This window comes from Peromyscus eremicus, chromosome 6 (genome assembly GCF_949786415.1).
Source record: "Peromyscus eremicus chromosome 6, PerEre_H2_v1, whole genome shotgun sequence".
Lineage (NCBI taxonomy): Eukaryota > Metazoa > Chordata > Mammalia > Rodentia > Cricetidae > Peromyscus > Peromyscus eremicus.
This window is the reverse complement of record NC_081421.1, coordinates 51,460,333-51,477,252: the sequence shown is the minus strand read 5'-3', so window position 1 is coordinate 51,477,252 and position 16,920 is coordinate 51,460,333. Positions and strand designations below refer to the sequence as shown.

At 35.6% G+C, this 16,920-nt stretch overlaps 1 protein-coding gene across 3 annotated transcripts in view; it reads right to left on the bottom strand.

Annotated features, from left to right (window-relative positions):
• Positions 1-16,920, bottom strand: part of Fstl5 (follistatin like 5) — a 496,179-nt gene that overhangs the window by 68,135 nt on the left and 411,124 nt on the right. For all 3 annotated transcript variants that reach the window (XM_059264740.1, XM_059264741.1, XM_059264742.1), the window contains one exon: positions 13,603-13,721. In XM_059264740.1, the coding sequence (XP_059120723.1) occupies positions 13,603-13,721 (119 nt within the window). The remainder of the gene's footprint in view (positions 1-13,602; positions 13,722-16,920) is intronic.

Here is a 16,920-nt window from a genome sequence, read left to right as displayed (position 1 = left end):
CAAATATCTACTTTACTGTCTTCCCTCTTATTCTTCATACTCCTACCTTCAGCGAATCTTGCATTATGTCCTTGGGAAAGACAATTTTATTTTTTCATTTGCATTAAGTACTCCCATGTTTTCATCACTCAACAAGTTTCTGCTAATAGTTTGTCTTCCTTTGTACTTCCTTCTTTGTTTCCTTCCTTCCTATGAGTGATTTTTTTGAGACAAGATATTATATATCCCAAGGTGGACTTCACCTCCATATGTAGCCAAAGATGGCTTTGAACTCCTATTCTTCCTGCCTCTATCTCCTGTCAGTGTATCCATGAGTCACTGTGCTTGGTATGCAGTGCTCAAGACTGAAGCTCGGGAGTCATGGTTAAAAGTGAAGCACTATACCAATTGTGGTACATGTCCAGGCCCCTGGAGTCTTTTTTCCCCTCTCTCTGATCTTAGGATACTTGCCTACACTTCCCTGTTTTCAGTAATGCTAACAATGCATTACCTCCTCAAAGTTAAATTGCAAATTATGAACCACCTAATTAAATCAATTTGCTTTTCCACTCTAAACATGCATTTTATTTTATTCAAATCTTTTGAGAACATTATAGAATTATAATTCTTTTTTTCTTAATGAAGGGAGTCTCTGCAACAACCAAGGCCAGTAGAAAAATGATCCACAGGCGTTAAAGTAGTTTGGTTCAGCAGGACTCTGTAGCTAGTGATGGTTCAAACTTTGACAGTGCAACCCAGGGTTGTTTATTTTAGGCTTTTTAAAGCACAGAACAATTTGGTAAAATTTGTCTAGTGATAATTAACTCAATCCCATGTGCACAACAAGCTTAAAACATGACTACATGGAAACTCTTCATAAAGTACGAGTGACATATTCCATAATGGTAATTTCTATAGATTAACTAAAAGAAAAACAGTCTCAGATTAAACAAGCTAATGATAAGGATCTGTGGGAGGAAGGATAGAACTACAGATTGATTGAGACAAACAAGCTCAAGATAAGGGTCTGGGGAATCAATGTATTCTGGCCACACAGATAGTGCAAAAGCCACCGGGCTATTTATTAATCATGTCTGTTCCCAGCCTTCTAGGTGGAAAACAGTATACATCTCTCTCTTGGAAGAGAGATCCCTTGTGTTTAACACTTCTGGCTCACTTAGTACTTATCTGTGAACACAAGGACCTCCATGCTTCTTCTACTTCACCTTCCCCTGCTAAGTTCATCATACTTAAAGCTAACCCCTTTATATCACCTTCTTTAGAGGACAGTTTTTCAAAGCCAACAGAGAACTTAGAATTTTAGATCTGAGGATGGGGAGACGGCAGCCATGAATATGGCAAATATTTTCCAAATATTGTCGGTGATCATGTAGGGTGACCCACAGCATCATGTAACTCCAGCTCCAGTAGATGTAACACACTTCACTCACCTGGGCATACATCCTGAATACACACATAAACACATATATGAAGTTAAAAGAAAAGTTTTAAGAAAGAAAATAAAGAAGTTTATTTCTTTAGTCAGAGAGGCTAAACTTTCCATCTTCTGTCTCAGGCTCCAAAGTAGCTAAAATTATAAAGCCTGACCACCAGGCTCATACCAACCACTAGTTTTCAGTTCTTGGACTGCTTTAATTGAGTAGCTACTATGTGCCTGATACGGTGCAGAGCTTTACTTGCAAATAAAGCATAATATGAAAGCATGCTTATTATTTTCTTGTGCAATGTTCTTTCATTACTGTGAGACAGGGCCAGGAAAAAAGGGGCCTAGAAACACATTCAGTCTACTGTCTATTTCACTATCAACCAGGAGTTAAAACTGTTTTTTTATATTGTTTAAAGAACAAAATAAAATAGAAAGAAGATAACAAATGCATAATGTGTAAAGCATGTGTAAGATTCAGGTTTCTGTAAATAAAGTGTCTTTGAGATAGAGCTTCACTAACCCATTCATTAGAGAAAAAAAAAATGGCTGCCTTTCTGCTATAGTAGCCATGAATGCATGGGCTGCAAAGCGTAAAAAAACTTGGCTGTGTAGAAAATTTTGCTGATTTCTGTTTTTATACAATCCCTACCCTAGTTAGAGGGTTAGTTCTTAATTAAATTCTTTTTGATCCTGGTGGCTTTATTTTCTGGTAATTGTGGAAAACCAGAGCTCAGATCTGGATTCCTTGATCCATTTCCTCTATGTTAGGTGGTCATCCATACTGAGGACACATGACACAAGAGAGTAATCTCCAGTTATCTCATCATCAGACCTCCTTCCATTTGAATCTTTCCAGAAAAAAACTGTGAAGTTTATAGTACAGAACAAAAATTCTACATAAAAAAGAAATACATAAAGTGGTGAAAACTTGAATCAAAACTCAAACAAAGATAAGGTAATTTATTTGCTGTGTGGGGGCATAGATAGGCAGATAGATGGAGAGAGAAAATAAAGCTTGGTTTATGTTAGGGAAACTCAAAAAATAAAAAGAAAGGAAGGAAAGAAAAGAAAAAAGAGAAAGAAAGAGAGAGGAAGGAAGGAAGAAAGAAAGAAAGAAAGAGAGAGGAAGGAAAATTGAGGTTGAAGTTCTATAAATTATTAGATGTAAAGGAACAGGGACAGAGAAAAATTGAGAATTAAAGTCATTTCTAAACACACACACACAAATATTATGCATTGTGTGTGTGTTTGTGTGTGTGTGTGTGTGTGTAAGAAGAATTGGTATGTAAAATAGCCTAACAATTAGGAGTGAAAAGGAAAGTGTAAGTTATAATATGTAAAGACTGACATATGTAATAGTAAGAGAATCGAGTGTGCTGAGACTAATTAAAAGCCAGGCCAGGTTCTCTCAACTATAAGGAGAGGTTATCTGGTGGTCTGAATAGTCTGTACAATCACTGTTTTATACAATTTAAAGAGCTGTGAATGGAAAAGTTGACACTAGTATGATGACCCATAACAGTGCACTAGTGGTGGCACATGAGGTATCCTAAGATTTGCACAAATTATCTTGGACACGGAATGAAGCAGCAGCATGTGTTCATCCTAGAGTGTGTTGTAGACAGTCATAGGTAGACAGGGAAGGAATGAAAAGGTGTTGGAACAAAGAAGCCGGGGCTGACATCTTAATTAAATAGGTACACAGAAGCACTTATGTGGACAGCTTGCAAGCTTCTGCACACTGTTCTTGTGGCTTGTCAGCAGTCGCTGAACAGACACTGGCTTGAGCACCTTTGCCTTATCTCACTTTTGTGCTTTTCCACCAAGCGGTTCCCTCAGCCCTGAGAATTCCCTCCATTGGATAAGAATGAGAAGTAGAATAGGGAGAGTTGTACTCACTGCTGACTATTTATGAGTCATTGCACTCTCTGTTCCTTAAAGCTACAAACTCCGTACATCACTTCAGAGAATAAAGATGAGCGACCACTGTGTTTCATTATGCACTAATGATTCCTTCCTAAGCACACATGTTGTGTAAACTAATGTTTTATGGATTGTTTTTTTTTTTTTTCGAGACAGGGTTTCTCTGTGTACTTTTGGTGCTTGTTCTGGATCTCGCTCTGTAGACCAGGCTGGCCTTGAACTCACAGAGCTCTGCCTGGCTCTGCCTCCCGAGTGCTGGGATTAAAGGTGTGCGCCACCACTGCCCAGCAAACTAATGGTATTAATTGAGCCAAATAATTTTACTAAAATAATTTTATTGTAAAGAAGTTCCAAATAATAAACAGCAGACAGCTGGACTGATGTAGCCTCTCAAGCAAGTAGTCAAGCAAGTATTTGGCCAAACCCAGTCTTTACATCTAGACAAAACTCTCTCTATATATACACTAATTGTACAGAAATCACAAAACATACAACTCAATTTATACTGTCTTCAATAAGTTTTCTTACTCTAAGTATATTTCATTAAAAAATGGAAACAATGATTTCCCTCAGCTCTTGAAAACATACCACCCATTTTCTTAATCAATGTGTTTTCAATGTGGAGTTGAAATAGTACCATTTTCTGCATGTGGACCTTCTATCACAATGTGTCTCAGGGATCTTCTTGCTTAGAGTTCCTCAGAGTTTATATTTGTATTCAACAGTTTGGCAAAGCCATATCCTGTTGTACACAATAAAAATATTAGCCTTTGGAAAATTTACTATAGATGAGGCACAAAATTTGGGGCATGAATATCTATTTAAATCATATTTGTGATAGATAATAAATGGATCAAGATTTAGTCTTTTACGTGCCATCTATTTAATCACAATCTAGGAAGTCCAACTCTACAGTAGTACTAACCATAATGTGGTCTGTGCACTGCGGTCTTTTAGACTACTATCAGTAACTAAACTAAAACTAACCTATAGTTTAAAACAGCTGTTTAGTGCCTCCTGAATTCTTGAATAGAGCAGGCTTGAGTGTATTTTATTTGATTATCTGGAGGATTTCATTTGCACCAACTACATACTAACCAAAAGCATACAAACAAATTTAGATCGAGCTACATTTAAAATTGCATCAAAATATATAATTCTATGTTGTAATGATATCGCTTACAGCCTTTTAGAAATATGTGTATATAAAACTCTATGTACATATGTATATTATCTACCTGAGCTATTTGTAAATGTTCTAGTTATAATATTTTTTGAATATTGATTTGCACAATGATTGCAACTTATATTTAAAATAAACTATTAAGTAATTTAGAACCAAAGACATTTTACTTTCCCTCTTTTGCTGCTGTGGATGAAAACTCAAGGATTTGCTTTCATTAGGCAAGGGATCTATCATTGAGCTATAACTAGGACTCTGAGGATAAAATACTCATTTTTTAAAAATACTAACAGGAACTGAGATACAAATATTTTCTTCAACCTTCTAATTAGGATCACTGCTTATAACCCAAACAATACACCACCCACTTACAAAAATGGAGTACAATGAATTTGACAGATTCTATTAAAGACTTTATTTATGTCCATGTAGGCCAGAGTACTTTTGGACATACAATATAGGGGCTATTTTTACCTGAATTGAGGCTACACTAGAATACTACTTATTGTATGGTTTTGATTTTAGGACATCAAAAGCACAAAGAATACACTACAGAAATCCTTACTTTCAACCTAAACAAAATCCGTTCATGTGTTTTACTGTCAGTGTAAAAATTGGGCTGAGGGCAGTGTGCAGGCAGAAGCCAGTGCTGGAAAGGGAAAGCAGAATAATCTGCCCAGAGGCTAATCACACCCAGGTGTAACACGCAGCAATACCCATATATTAGTTGTGAAATACTTTTCATAAGCCCTGATTACCTCTTTAGTGAAATGCATGTAATAATGCCTTCCATCAGACAGAGTCATTGTGAGGATTAAACAAAATCATGTTTGTATTGTTCAAGTAATCAGTACTACTCACCTCTTATTTTCAGGTAGAATTTTCTCTGGGGATTGCACTTCATGAAATTACACTAGTCTACATATTTCACATAAACTTTGTTTTCACTTCCCATAACTGTTTGCACAGGTTTGGCTGCATGTATTTAAGAGTTTCTGGGTGATCTGAAGTGTGGCAAATACATATTTCTCTCTGTCATTGGTTGCTCGGCTAGAGCTTATTGGGACATTTCTCATTTACTGATCTAGATTTTGATAACATTGAATTCAAATTCTAGAAACTGTATTTTAATTCATGGATGAAAAATCAAAGATATTGAATGACTGAACTGTATCTAAATGCAAAATGTTTATCAAAATTTAAATTACTTATGAATAGCTGATATGATAAATAATAGTGTGTTAGATATTTAATCCCTATACAATATAGTGAGAAAACTGGAGACATTTTAAGTAAGTGCAAATTAGAGAGCACTCCACTTCTCCTAGTGGTTGCAAGGGATTGAAATTCTGGGTTGGGGCAGAAGCTTAAAGGGCTGAGACTCCAGGGACAGGAATTTTGTGGCTCCTATACAGGCTTGTGTTTCAAACAGTGAGAGAACCCAAACTAACTCTCCAGGCCAAAGGTCTCAAGTTATGTCAGATAACCAGAAAAAAAGTCATTGGCAAAATGTGTTGAACTGAAAACAAATACCAAAACCCCAGTGAGATATAGTTATTATGGCAATTATCAATAAATGTGAATTAGGTAGAAACTAGAGCTTCACATTTAATCAACTTTATTAAGAACTAGCATGAACATTTGGAATTAAAAGACTCAGTTTAATTTTGCTTCTCAACCTATTGAAGGTATTTTATCATAATGGAGTTTATTTTACAAAGTGAACTTAGCAAGGTGGCTAGCAAAGAAAAAACAATAATGAAAAATTTGTTACTTCATAACATACATACATCCTACTGTCCTATTCTTAAAATAATGGAAAGTTAAGTATAATCACAGTGCCCAAGAGAAGCAGTCAGTCAGTCACCTTTGAAATACTGATATTCCTTTCAAATATATTGTATACCTTAGTCATCCTACAAGGAGAGAATTCTAACTTCAAACACACTGTGTACCCTAATTTTATTTGTGTTTGCCTGAACACTCCATCTAACTGTCAATACATTCTTTGGACTAAAGAGAGCAATTAAACAGTGACCCCTCATCATATGCCACACAGAATGATTTTCTGACTTTGAAAGGTGGGCTCTTGGTTATATGTCAGTGAAGCTGTTTAAACACAGCCAAGATCTGAACTTCAGTCTTTCCTTCAGCTCAAGTCTGTCTTGGGCTATTCATTTACCTGATCAATCAGCACTATAACATTATTTAAAAAACTGGCAATGGCTTTATAAATACGGTATGAAATCTTAGATGTGAAATAGGTTCAAAGGCAAAATCTAGCCATTCTAAACATTTCAAATGACTCTCAGTTGGATTTAGTTTACCTTGTATGCTGCATCGTATTTGAAGTAAAATATTTCTCGTCATTATAAATCCATACAAGAAGAGGAACAAACTTTTAAGAAAAAGTAGTTAAATAATTGAATGACCTGGAGTGTGAGCTGTGGCCTCCTTCCCCTCAAAGTTCCTTTTTCTTAGTATGGCATTGAGTAATGTGTATTTTATAGGTTTCTCTTTCCAGTGATTTTAGTTATGAAATAAGATTCTCCACCTCAATATGTAGAATATCTGTATCCCTCTTCTATGCATTATCGGTGAGATGGGAGTATGAATTAAGCTCCTTGTCAGTCTGTTGACTCATCTCCATTATTCAACCCATGTAATACCACTTAAGCATCCCACTTTGATCCAGCAGTGAACAATGTCAGAGGCAGATGGTGCCTATCATTTGGATGAGATGCTTCCGTCCTCACATATTGTCCAGCTGAAAGGGCCTGATGTGAAAGACAGGCTGCCTAGTTTTGCAAGCCTGCTTCTGGCTGAAAAAAATTATTCTGATATAACAGATTTATCTCCCCTAGATTATAAATCTATCTGCAGATATAATTATATACATTTCTATTTTTAAACCTGATTGCAGTTCGCGCAGAAATCTGTGCCACATAAAAATGCTAATGAAGAGCAACACTGCATCTGATTAACCTTTTTTTTTTCTTTCTCCAGCATCAGGGATGGAACTCAGAGCTTCACACATGTGAAGCAAGCCCATTGCCACTCAGCCATAGGACAAGAATTCAAATAATTTCATATTTTTCCTAATACTTATTGCTTAATGATTATTTTAGAAAACTTAAAGTTTATGTGTTTTTAAGATGGAATCTTACAATGTAGCCCTGACTATCCTGGACTCATAATGTTGACCAGACTTAGCCTTGAAATTGCAACAGTCATCCTACCTCAGCTTCCTGCATGCAGAAAGTATAGTAGCAAATTTTATTGTGTACAGGTTTATGGTGAAAAGATAATATAAAAAATTATATGGAAGTAAGTTCATTTTATCAATTAGAGAAAAAATATAAAAAATTATCTGTTGCATAAAATCACATTTTCAATTATCTTTAGAATATTATATTTGTAAAATTATATCAGTTAATAAGTGTATTCAATGTTACAGATTAAAGCACCAACTATAATGAAAATTGGGCTGCAGATATAAAAAATTTTGAGCAGGGTCTTATAATGTTCCTCTGTTCTTATCATAAAGACCGTACTTTTCATCTTAAAATATGGTTGAAACTGAAAGCCCTGAGCTTATGAACATGGCATTTAGAGATGGCCCAGGGCAGGCACAATCCCTGTGGACACCCAGCCATGTTGTCAGCAACTGAGTTGTGTTGCCCATGATGCCACTAAGTTTATGCCATTGTCTGTGCAGCAGTGAGATGAAACTCACGACAGAACATCTTTTGCATGACCCCATGTCAATCTTTCCTGCTACTTCTCTTCTATCTTCATGATAGTGCACTTTCCTAACCTAGGGAAAGATGCTTCATTCAAGGGAAATTCAGCAGGGTGATTTTCTTTAACATGCTCCATTACTCATATTCCTATAAGAACAACTGCCACACTTACATAGGCATGTGATTTATAGCTCATGTGTGTCCTCCTCTTTCCTCTTCAAGACATAATTACCACAAAACCTGACACAACAGGAGTTTTCAATAAATATCTATGCATTAACAATTAAACAAAACTCATTTGAGATGGGTATGAGTGATAATATAGAGTTTAATATTAGAGAAATTTACTTTAGATTACAATGAATAGATAAGGAAATGGGGTACAACACACAATAGAATATTAAGTAGCTCTAATAATCCAGACAACCTGTTGTTTATTAGAAAATAGATGTAACTTAATGTTATGTTTAGTGAAATAGTCCAAAGTGAGACAGAAAGACACATTGCTATATATTTCTCTGATGCAGAAAAAATAAAAGTAAAATCTGATGTCATAGCACTGTAGATCAACTGGGAAGTACTAGAGGATAAGGGCTTTGAGTAGATAGATGAGAAAAAAGGCTGATAAGTAGGTACCACGTTAAAATTAGCAAGGTAGCATGACACTCTAGGGTGCTGTTGAAAAGCACAGTGATTATAGGTAATTTTAAAATGGTAAAAGAATTGGGACTGTTTTCTCCACAAAAAAAAAAACCCTATCTGAAATCATATATATCTTATCTGATACAAAAAATATGAAATGACTACATGTATAGAAACACCATATTGTGCTGAAGAATATAATCCATACCATTTTATTTTGAGACAGGGTTTCTCTGTGTAGCTTTGCGCCTTTCCTGGAACTCACTTGGTAGCCCAGGCTGGCCTCGAACTCACAGAGATCCACCTGGCTCTGCCTCCCGAGTGCTGGGATTAAAGGCATGTGCCACCACCGCCTGGCAGGAAATAATTTTTGACAAATAGGACTGAAACAGAAGTTTGTGTGTCTATGTGTGTCTATTGGTGTTATATAACATGCTGCTTTGTGCATGTGCATTTACATAAGAGAACAGTATCTACTGTAATTTTTATGCATATTAAACTTTAGAGATAAATGAACAGGGTAGCTGATGGCACAGCTGTACTATAGCCTAGCAAGCTCTGGGAAAGACTGACTGCATTATTAAAGTGTTGACAAGTCCATGATAGTTGCCTAAAATGATTCAACAAAAATTTAAAAATAAAATAAATAAATTGCCAGGCGGTTTTCAGTACACTTTAAAAATGAAAATGGGGATTGTTTTTCTAAAATGATTAGTTGTCAAAAACATACCCACATAAAATATTTAATAGTGATAGTTCAAAATACATTATGTGCCAAGGACAAAAAATTGTTTAGTTTAATATATAAAGTGTGGAGTGGACATCAGGAGACATGGCGGAACAAATCGTTATTTCTTAAAAATTAACAACAATAAACTTTTATTTCTTAACAATAAACTTCTGTATTTTCATTATACAAATGCAATAAATACTACAAAACCTGATATTTAAGACATATATAGTAAGAATTGTATGGTATTTTAAATATCAAGTATTTTTGTGCTTAATAATATCTGTATCAATATTTTTTAATCACTTAACATCTCTACCATGAAAAAAATCCAGCAAAAAATTCAAGTAACTTTGAACGCACTAATTATTCTGCTCACAGTGATTAAAACAACTTGGCTGCTTTTATCAACAGCTCCTTCAAGAGCCCTTTATATGGTGTCTCTCTATAACTTTATTGTGCCTAATGCAGAAGGGAACTGCATACCTCCATCAGGACACTGTTACCTGCTTTAAACCCCCACCCTCTGCCAAAGCCACCTTAGTGGGAGCTTCCAAACAGATGTTCAACAGAAACACAGAGGAAGAATGTAACAACAGTGTGTATTTTCAGAAACGTCAGAAGATCTCTTTACATCTAGCACTTCAAAGAACAGTTTCATAAACGTATTTCTTTTGAAATCTAGAGAGTAATCTCTGAAGGAATATTTAGAAGGCGTTTATATTACTCTCCATAGGAAGTTCTTTGCATGATGTCACCGCACATGCAAAGGAACAAAAGCATAAACTCTTATGGCTCCACAGTTCTGCAAATTAAGCCCTGTTTGAGCAGTGCCCCACAGAGACAGCACTCTGTGGGGGAGTCTCCTGATTGTGTTTTCCAGAACGCTTTTTAGTGTGGAACTCAGAGGGCTGCCCACTGGCTATACCCGGATGTAATGTGTCCACATAAGCTAAGGGGGCTGTTGTTTAAATAAGCATTTGGGGTGCCTAATATCAAAAAGTAGTAATTGAATTAGAAACAGGACAAGAAGCAAAGGGAAGCTGGAATCCTCACTAGGAGAGTTGGTGAGTTGGTTGCTTCCTGTGGAGAAACACAGCCTGTTCCTGCTTGCTGCTTCTTGTCACTCTTGCCTCATCCAGGTATTGTGCTGTGGATTTCCTATTCCTGGATACACTCTGTATTCTAATAAAGTACTAATGCTGATTCCTCAAAGGAAATTAATTTTCAAAGGAGGAAGCTCAGGGGATAAAGTGCAGGAATCTTAGAGATTCGTGTCAGGCGTGCTACCAATGGCTGTGAGTTCAGTTTTGCTTCTCAGAACACTTTAAATTGGCACTGAATGCAGATAAAGAACCTTTGGGGGCATGTTCTAGATTAGTTAAGCATGATAATGCATGGGCCATTGTCTCACAGCTAGACCAATAGCCGGTCAGAGTAAGTACCCTTTTTTAAGTCAAGACCAGCAGCTGGATCCAAAGAAAGCTCTATCTGTAAGGTGTGAGGTTGACTGAATTAAAAACCTTTGAAGGCCATGTGGGTGGTAGATGAGACTGACAGTCCTTGAAATCCAAGAGAGTGAAAAATTATTAATCTGAAAAGAGTTTTAAATATTTCCTCCAAACTTATTTCAATTTGAATATGAATCCATAAGTCTGAATGAGAAATATATTTGCTTGAAGATCATACCCTCCCTAACAAGAAGAAATCTTGTGTAGAGCTAACATAAATAAAGCAAGAGTCCTGCCAATCAGAGATATGAAACAAAGGGCAAAAATCAACCCAGGAGATGAAAGAATAACACAGTTCACTGAACGAATCCTCGCCAGGGCTCTCACAAAGTCTGAAACCTAATGCAAACTGACGTTGCACCAAAATTGAATTTTTATTTAGAGCAAGCAAACAGCACCTTTTGAAGAATTTGATGGAAGATTTGAAGTGTATCAGTACTTATCTACACTTCACTGATCCACACACCCTGTGTGGGGAACTGAACTGTTACTACCTTAATGTTGAAATGACTTTGAAAAATATCTTATCAATGTTTATTTTTTATTCATAAGGAAAAAATGATTCCAAACGATTTCTCCTCTACCACTTATATCCAAGAGAGTTATTCTCTAAAATCAGATAAGATAGATTTAATTTCACTACTCCAAAGAAAGGATGTTTTCACTCATCCAAACAGTACTTCAGATCTTATCATCATAAATTAATAGGCACTAGAGATTATATTTATCCCCTAAAACCTCAGTGATAAATTATTCTTGGAAATGTTTTGAGAAACAACAAAAGGGAAACACTGTTTAGTGTAATTACAAAGCAGGAATTAATGTTAAAATAGGGAAGAAATGAGATGTATCCCTCCTCAAAGTTAAACAAAACTGAGTGACTCATCGTGGTTGATGGCAATGGGCTTTTGGTTAAATTGTTTTTACTATGGCTCCTTGTCCATGTTTATGTGTAGCAGCATTTGAGCTTGTCATGAATACACACCTCATCACACACTAAAGGAAGAACAGGCAAAAGTGGCCACCCACGTCTCCCTGACCAGGCCTGGGTATTCAAATGCTTAGCCAAATCCCAATACAGATAAGGAGAAGGCATTTATATAGGTGACTGACATCATCCAGTATGGTGAGCATGTCCCCAAACTCATGCGCCCAAACAGAGACAAAATTCTATCTCAAAAGTGTAATATTGAAACCTAGACTGAGTTTTCTACCTGTCCTAAAATCCATCCTCAAGACTCCAACATTCAGGTTGATTTGAGTTTCTAGCCTGATGAACTGGCCCATAGCACTTAAACAAACAATTCCTCTCTCACCTAATTATTCTACTGTCGGTCAGTCCTACTGTCATTGGACTTCACACCTTAGCCCACAATTCTGAGTCAATATTTTAAAATTAATGTATGTGTAGATAAACAGAGAGAGGGAGAGATGGGAAGGAGAGGGATTAAGGAATGGAATGAGGGAAGGGAGGATGAGGAAGGGAGGGGGGAGGGAGTGAGAAGGGAAGAGAGAGAGAGAGACAGGGAGATACAAAGAAAGAGAGATGCAAACACAGAGGCAGACACAGAGTGACAGATGTCCCTAATGAAACATTGTCATCTTATATAGCTTTCCACTATCTTCTCATGAACTTAACAGTTGGAAACTTGAAGGCATGGAGTCCAGTATCACAACATGTGCACACAGTGGACTAACCATACTTTCTATGTTTAAACATAGAAAATATACTTCATGTAGTAAATAATTATTTAATTCAATTTAATATCATGTGCTCCCCACTTTATTACTATATATGTTTGCTTTCCATCTGTGGGCATTGGTTTCATCTGTGAATGGTGTCTTCATATATCAATATATAGAAGCACTACCAGCCTCTAATGGGCTGGATAAAGATATAAAACAAAGTTCTAAATCACAATCTTAAATGTCTTCTTTAGTCACATGGCCTTGTCAAATTTAAATATGGGAATTAGGAAAGAATTTTGAATTTTGTCTGAAAGTATGTTCATTATATTTTAAATAATCACATTTTGAGTTTTTAGCGTAAGTCTAAATTTGTGTGGGAGAAGATAGGCATAATAAGTTTAATATCCAAAATACATACATTCTAAAAATTATCCTCAGTTTTGTTTTACTTTGTTAAAGACATGATGTCCTAAAAAACTGGAGATGTTCTAAATTACATAGCCTAAGAAAGTTAATGAATGTTGTGTTTATTAAAATTTCATCCCTATCAATTTCATTATAACACAAGTATTAAAATTGTAAAATATATTATTTTCTTTCTCAAACCTTCATGAAATCACAGACAGCATCATGAATTTAGAATTTTCTTCCCTCACAAGTTTCACAGAGTTATAAACTTCATTGTTTTTCTAAAGCATAATTTTACTATAAAAGTTTTTCTCATAAAACTGTAAAGGAACTTTTCAGATACTTGCCTGAAATCCAAGGAGCTTTTCACTAGGCTTAATGTGTCTCTGAAATTCACATTCTGTGGGTTGTATCACTTTGATTCCATCTTCATAAAAAACGTAGAACATGTTCCCAATTCCAAGACCTTAGGAATAAAACACATTTCAAAAGTTCAAAATAGAATTATCAGAAACCTTTACAACAAAACCTGAGCGCCTATTATCTCCCCAGCAATGCTACATTGAAGATGTTACATAATGCTAATAAAACAAACTACAGGGACGCCTCTGCAGGAGACCACACAGGTATTTTCCTGGTCTTCCTGACCTGCAGTCAGGTGGATCCCTTTGTAGAAATCAGTGCATGGTTCACTGGTCTCCAAACAAGCACAAACGAAGTTATGAACTCTTTGACACAGAGTTTATAATGGAATAATTCCCTAATTATTGTGGGTATTAGTTAAGGGGTAAAAGTCACTGATGAAGAATAAATTCCATTGTAGTATTTATCATAGTTCCCCAAGAAAGAAAGAAATTTCACTCATTTGGGAGGTAACTGTGTATAAAGACTTTTAGAAATGAAATAGACCAAATGTACAAGATTTTGGAGAATATAGACTGTCAAACATCCTACACCCAGATCTTAATTATCAGTGTTTATTTTTTTTAAGTTCATAGTTTTAAAAGTCTCTTTCTTCAGTCTGAAATAAACTAAATTTTTTTACAAGAATCTGTAAATTTTTAACTAAGTATTTTAACTGTTGCCTATTACAGATCTGAAGGCATTACATATAAAATTGTCCACTCTTTCATAAATCCAAGCAAGAGTCACAGGAAGGTGAAAGGATGCCACTTGATAGATGGGTGAGGTTTGCTGAAATCTAAGCCCTGAATCTCTTACCACAACTTAAGAAACACTTGCCCTTGGAGAGTGCTTACCCACCTGGATCTCCCACATCCTCATGCATACTTATTTGAAAGTGTACACACCTGTACAAACAAATTGTAATTTGTTCTGAGAAAATACGTACATGTAGTATGGGCCCCCCATATTGATGAGCATCTGTTTTGGAAGTATACTCTTCTATCTGGAAGCGTCCATATCCTCACTTACACCTGTCGATGGGGATTATACATCTATCTAGGGATATTATGTACTCATGCACATCTGTCCTGGCAACATACAAACCTGACTTGCAGCTCTTACATATTCATGTCCGCATGCCTGGGAGTCTACAAATCTGTCTGGGCACCCATGTGTACATGCTTATCTGTTCAGAGAGAGTAAACACTAGTTCTGGGTACCAGCATGCTTATCCACACCTGTCCTGGGAGCCTACACACCTGCTACAGGCTGCCAATACTCATGTAGTCTATTCTCTGTGGAAAAAGCCTCTGCTTATATTCACTATACTCAGATCTAACCCCATGGATCTTCCTTTTCTAAACTGGGTGGTCAGTTTATTTTTCCAATTATATTGTTTGCTTCTAATTTATTCAGTCAACTTATATTTTACACAGTGCATGATCTTAGAAGGGTGAAGCATGATACTTAAATCTTGATAAGTTGAAAAGTCAATTGTTGGTTAAAATGCTTAAGTTCTCAAAATACCCATAAGGTCTAAAGTAATTCATTTAAATTTTAACAGCAAAATTGACTGAGAATTTTTCTGTTTTTCCATTGAGACCACTGCCAGTCTGCTAAGTCCACTATCAGGCTTTGTAGCCATAGAGGAACAAAATAAATTCCTTCATTTTTACAAATATTTGCCTATGGAATTTAAATAATATTTAATCTTGTAAATCTGCTGCTACTATATATAAAGTCATACATTTTAGATGTATAGAATCATATCTCTCTATTTTCATTATTGAAAGAGAAATATATTCAAAGATTAATTCTGACTTTATGGTTTTTTTTACATAGTATGTTTTTCTTATAGCACATGGATTTACAACATGCAGCAACTCATATGGATTGAAATGACTATAGATTAGTTCAACAATGATCTGTTAATTGTATTACCAAAGAATATCACATTAAGAGAAGATATTCCTGAACAGTAGCAGATATGACAAGACCTACATACAAGCTATATTTGTCATAAAAAATTCCGTAAGAAGTCGGGCGGTGGTGGCCTACGCCTTTAATCCCAGCACTCGGGAGGCAGAGCCAGGCGGATCTCTGTGAGTTTGAGGCCAGCCTGGGCTACCAAGTGAGTTCCAGGAATGGCGCAAAGCTACACAGAGAAACCCTGTCTCAAAAAACCAAAAAAAAAAAAATTCCATAAGAAAGAATTCACTCATTGTCAGCTTTAAGCTATATATATAATGTATATATTTGTATCATAATTATCCCCCACTGGCTCATCTCAGACATGCAGTGAAAGGGACAGTGATGTAAATAATTGTGGCTGATGCATTGGTAGTGAGATGGTACATACTTCTGTACTATTAGTGCCTGTAAAAGTCAGGACACCATCATTCCCAAAAGTCTTTACAGCAAAAAATGAAACAATAAGCAAGATATATTTTCCATTATTTTTGGGACTGAACCCATGGCTTTGTATATAAGCAAGTGTTACTTTAGTAAGCATAACACAAAAACATTATATTCATATATATATATATATATATATATATATATATATATATATACCTGTGTGTAACATAATATAAATTTCATATACACATAACAAGGCTTAAAAAGATTGCTACTTTTTATTTGTATTAGTAAAGCCTACATGTATACACTAACTGGATTTATATATGTTATACATTAGTAACCATCAATTTAATATTATTGGTTCCTGTATATTGCTGTTGTAACTTAACAATCAAACATAAACAAGTCACACTGTGGTGTCTGTCTGAAATGTGCAGAAACCTCTAATGTACTTCATGTTTCTTATTATGCTCCTCTCAATTTTGAGTGAGTAGCCGTCTACCTTGAGCTGCTCCTGATGACTGCCATCATGAATTAGAACACATGTTGAATGGACAATTAGTTATCACCCAGATATCTGCTGATTTTCTTGAACTATTTTCATCCCTCACCTCTCTTTATACTTCCATTATGGTTTTCTTTTTTTAATCCTGTTTTTCACATAACATACTCAGTGGGATCCCATTCTGAGTTACTGAACTGGTTCAATTTCTGAGCTGAAGTGTCCTTTAAAACACCTAATTTATCCAAATCACACATGTAAGGTTGCAACTGTGTTTCTTACATATAAAATATGAATTCACACCAGTAATTTTATAAATCATAAAACATATCCCAGTACACCAGTCACAAGTAAAATATAAATAAATATCTTTATCTGAGGTTTACTCTGTTTTCTT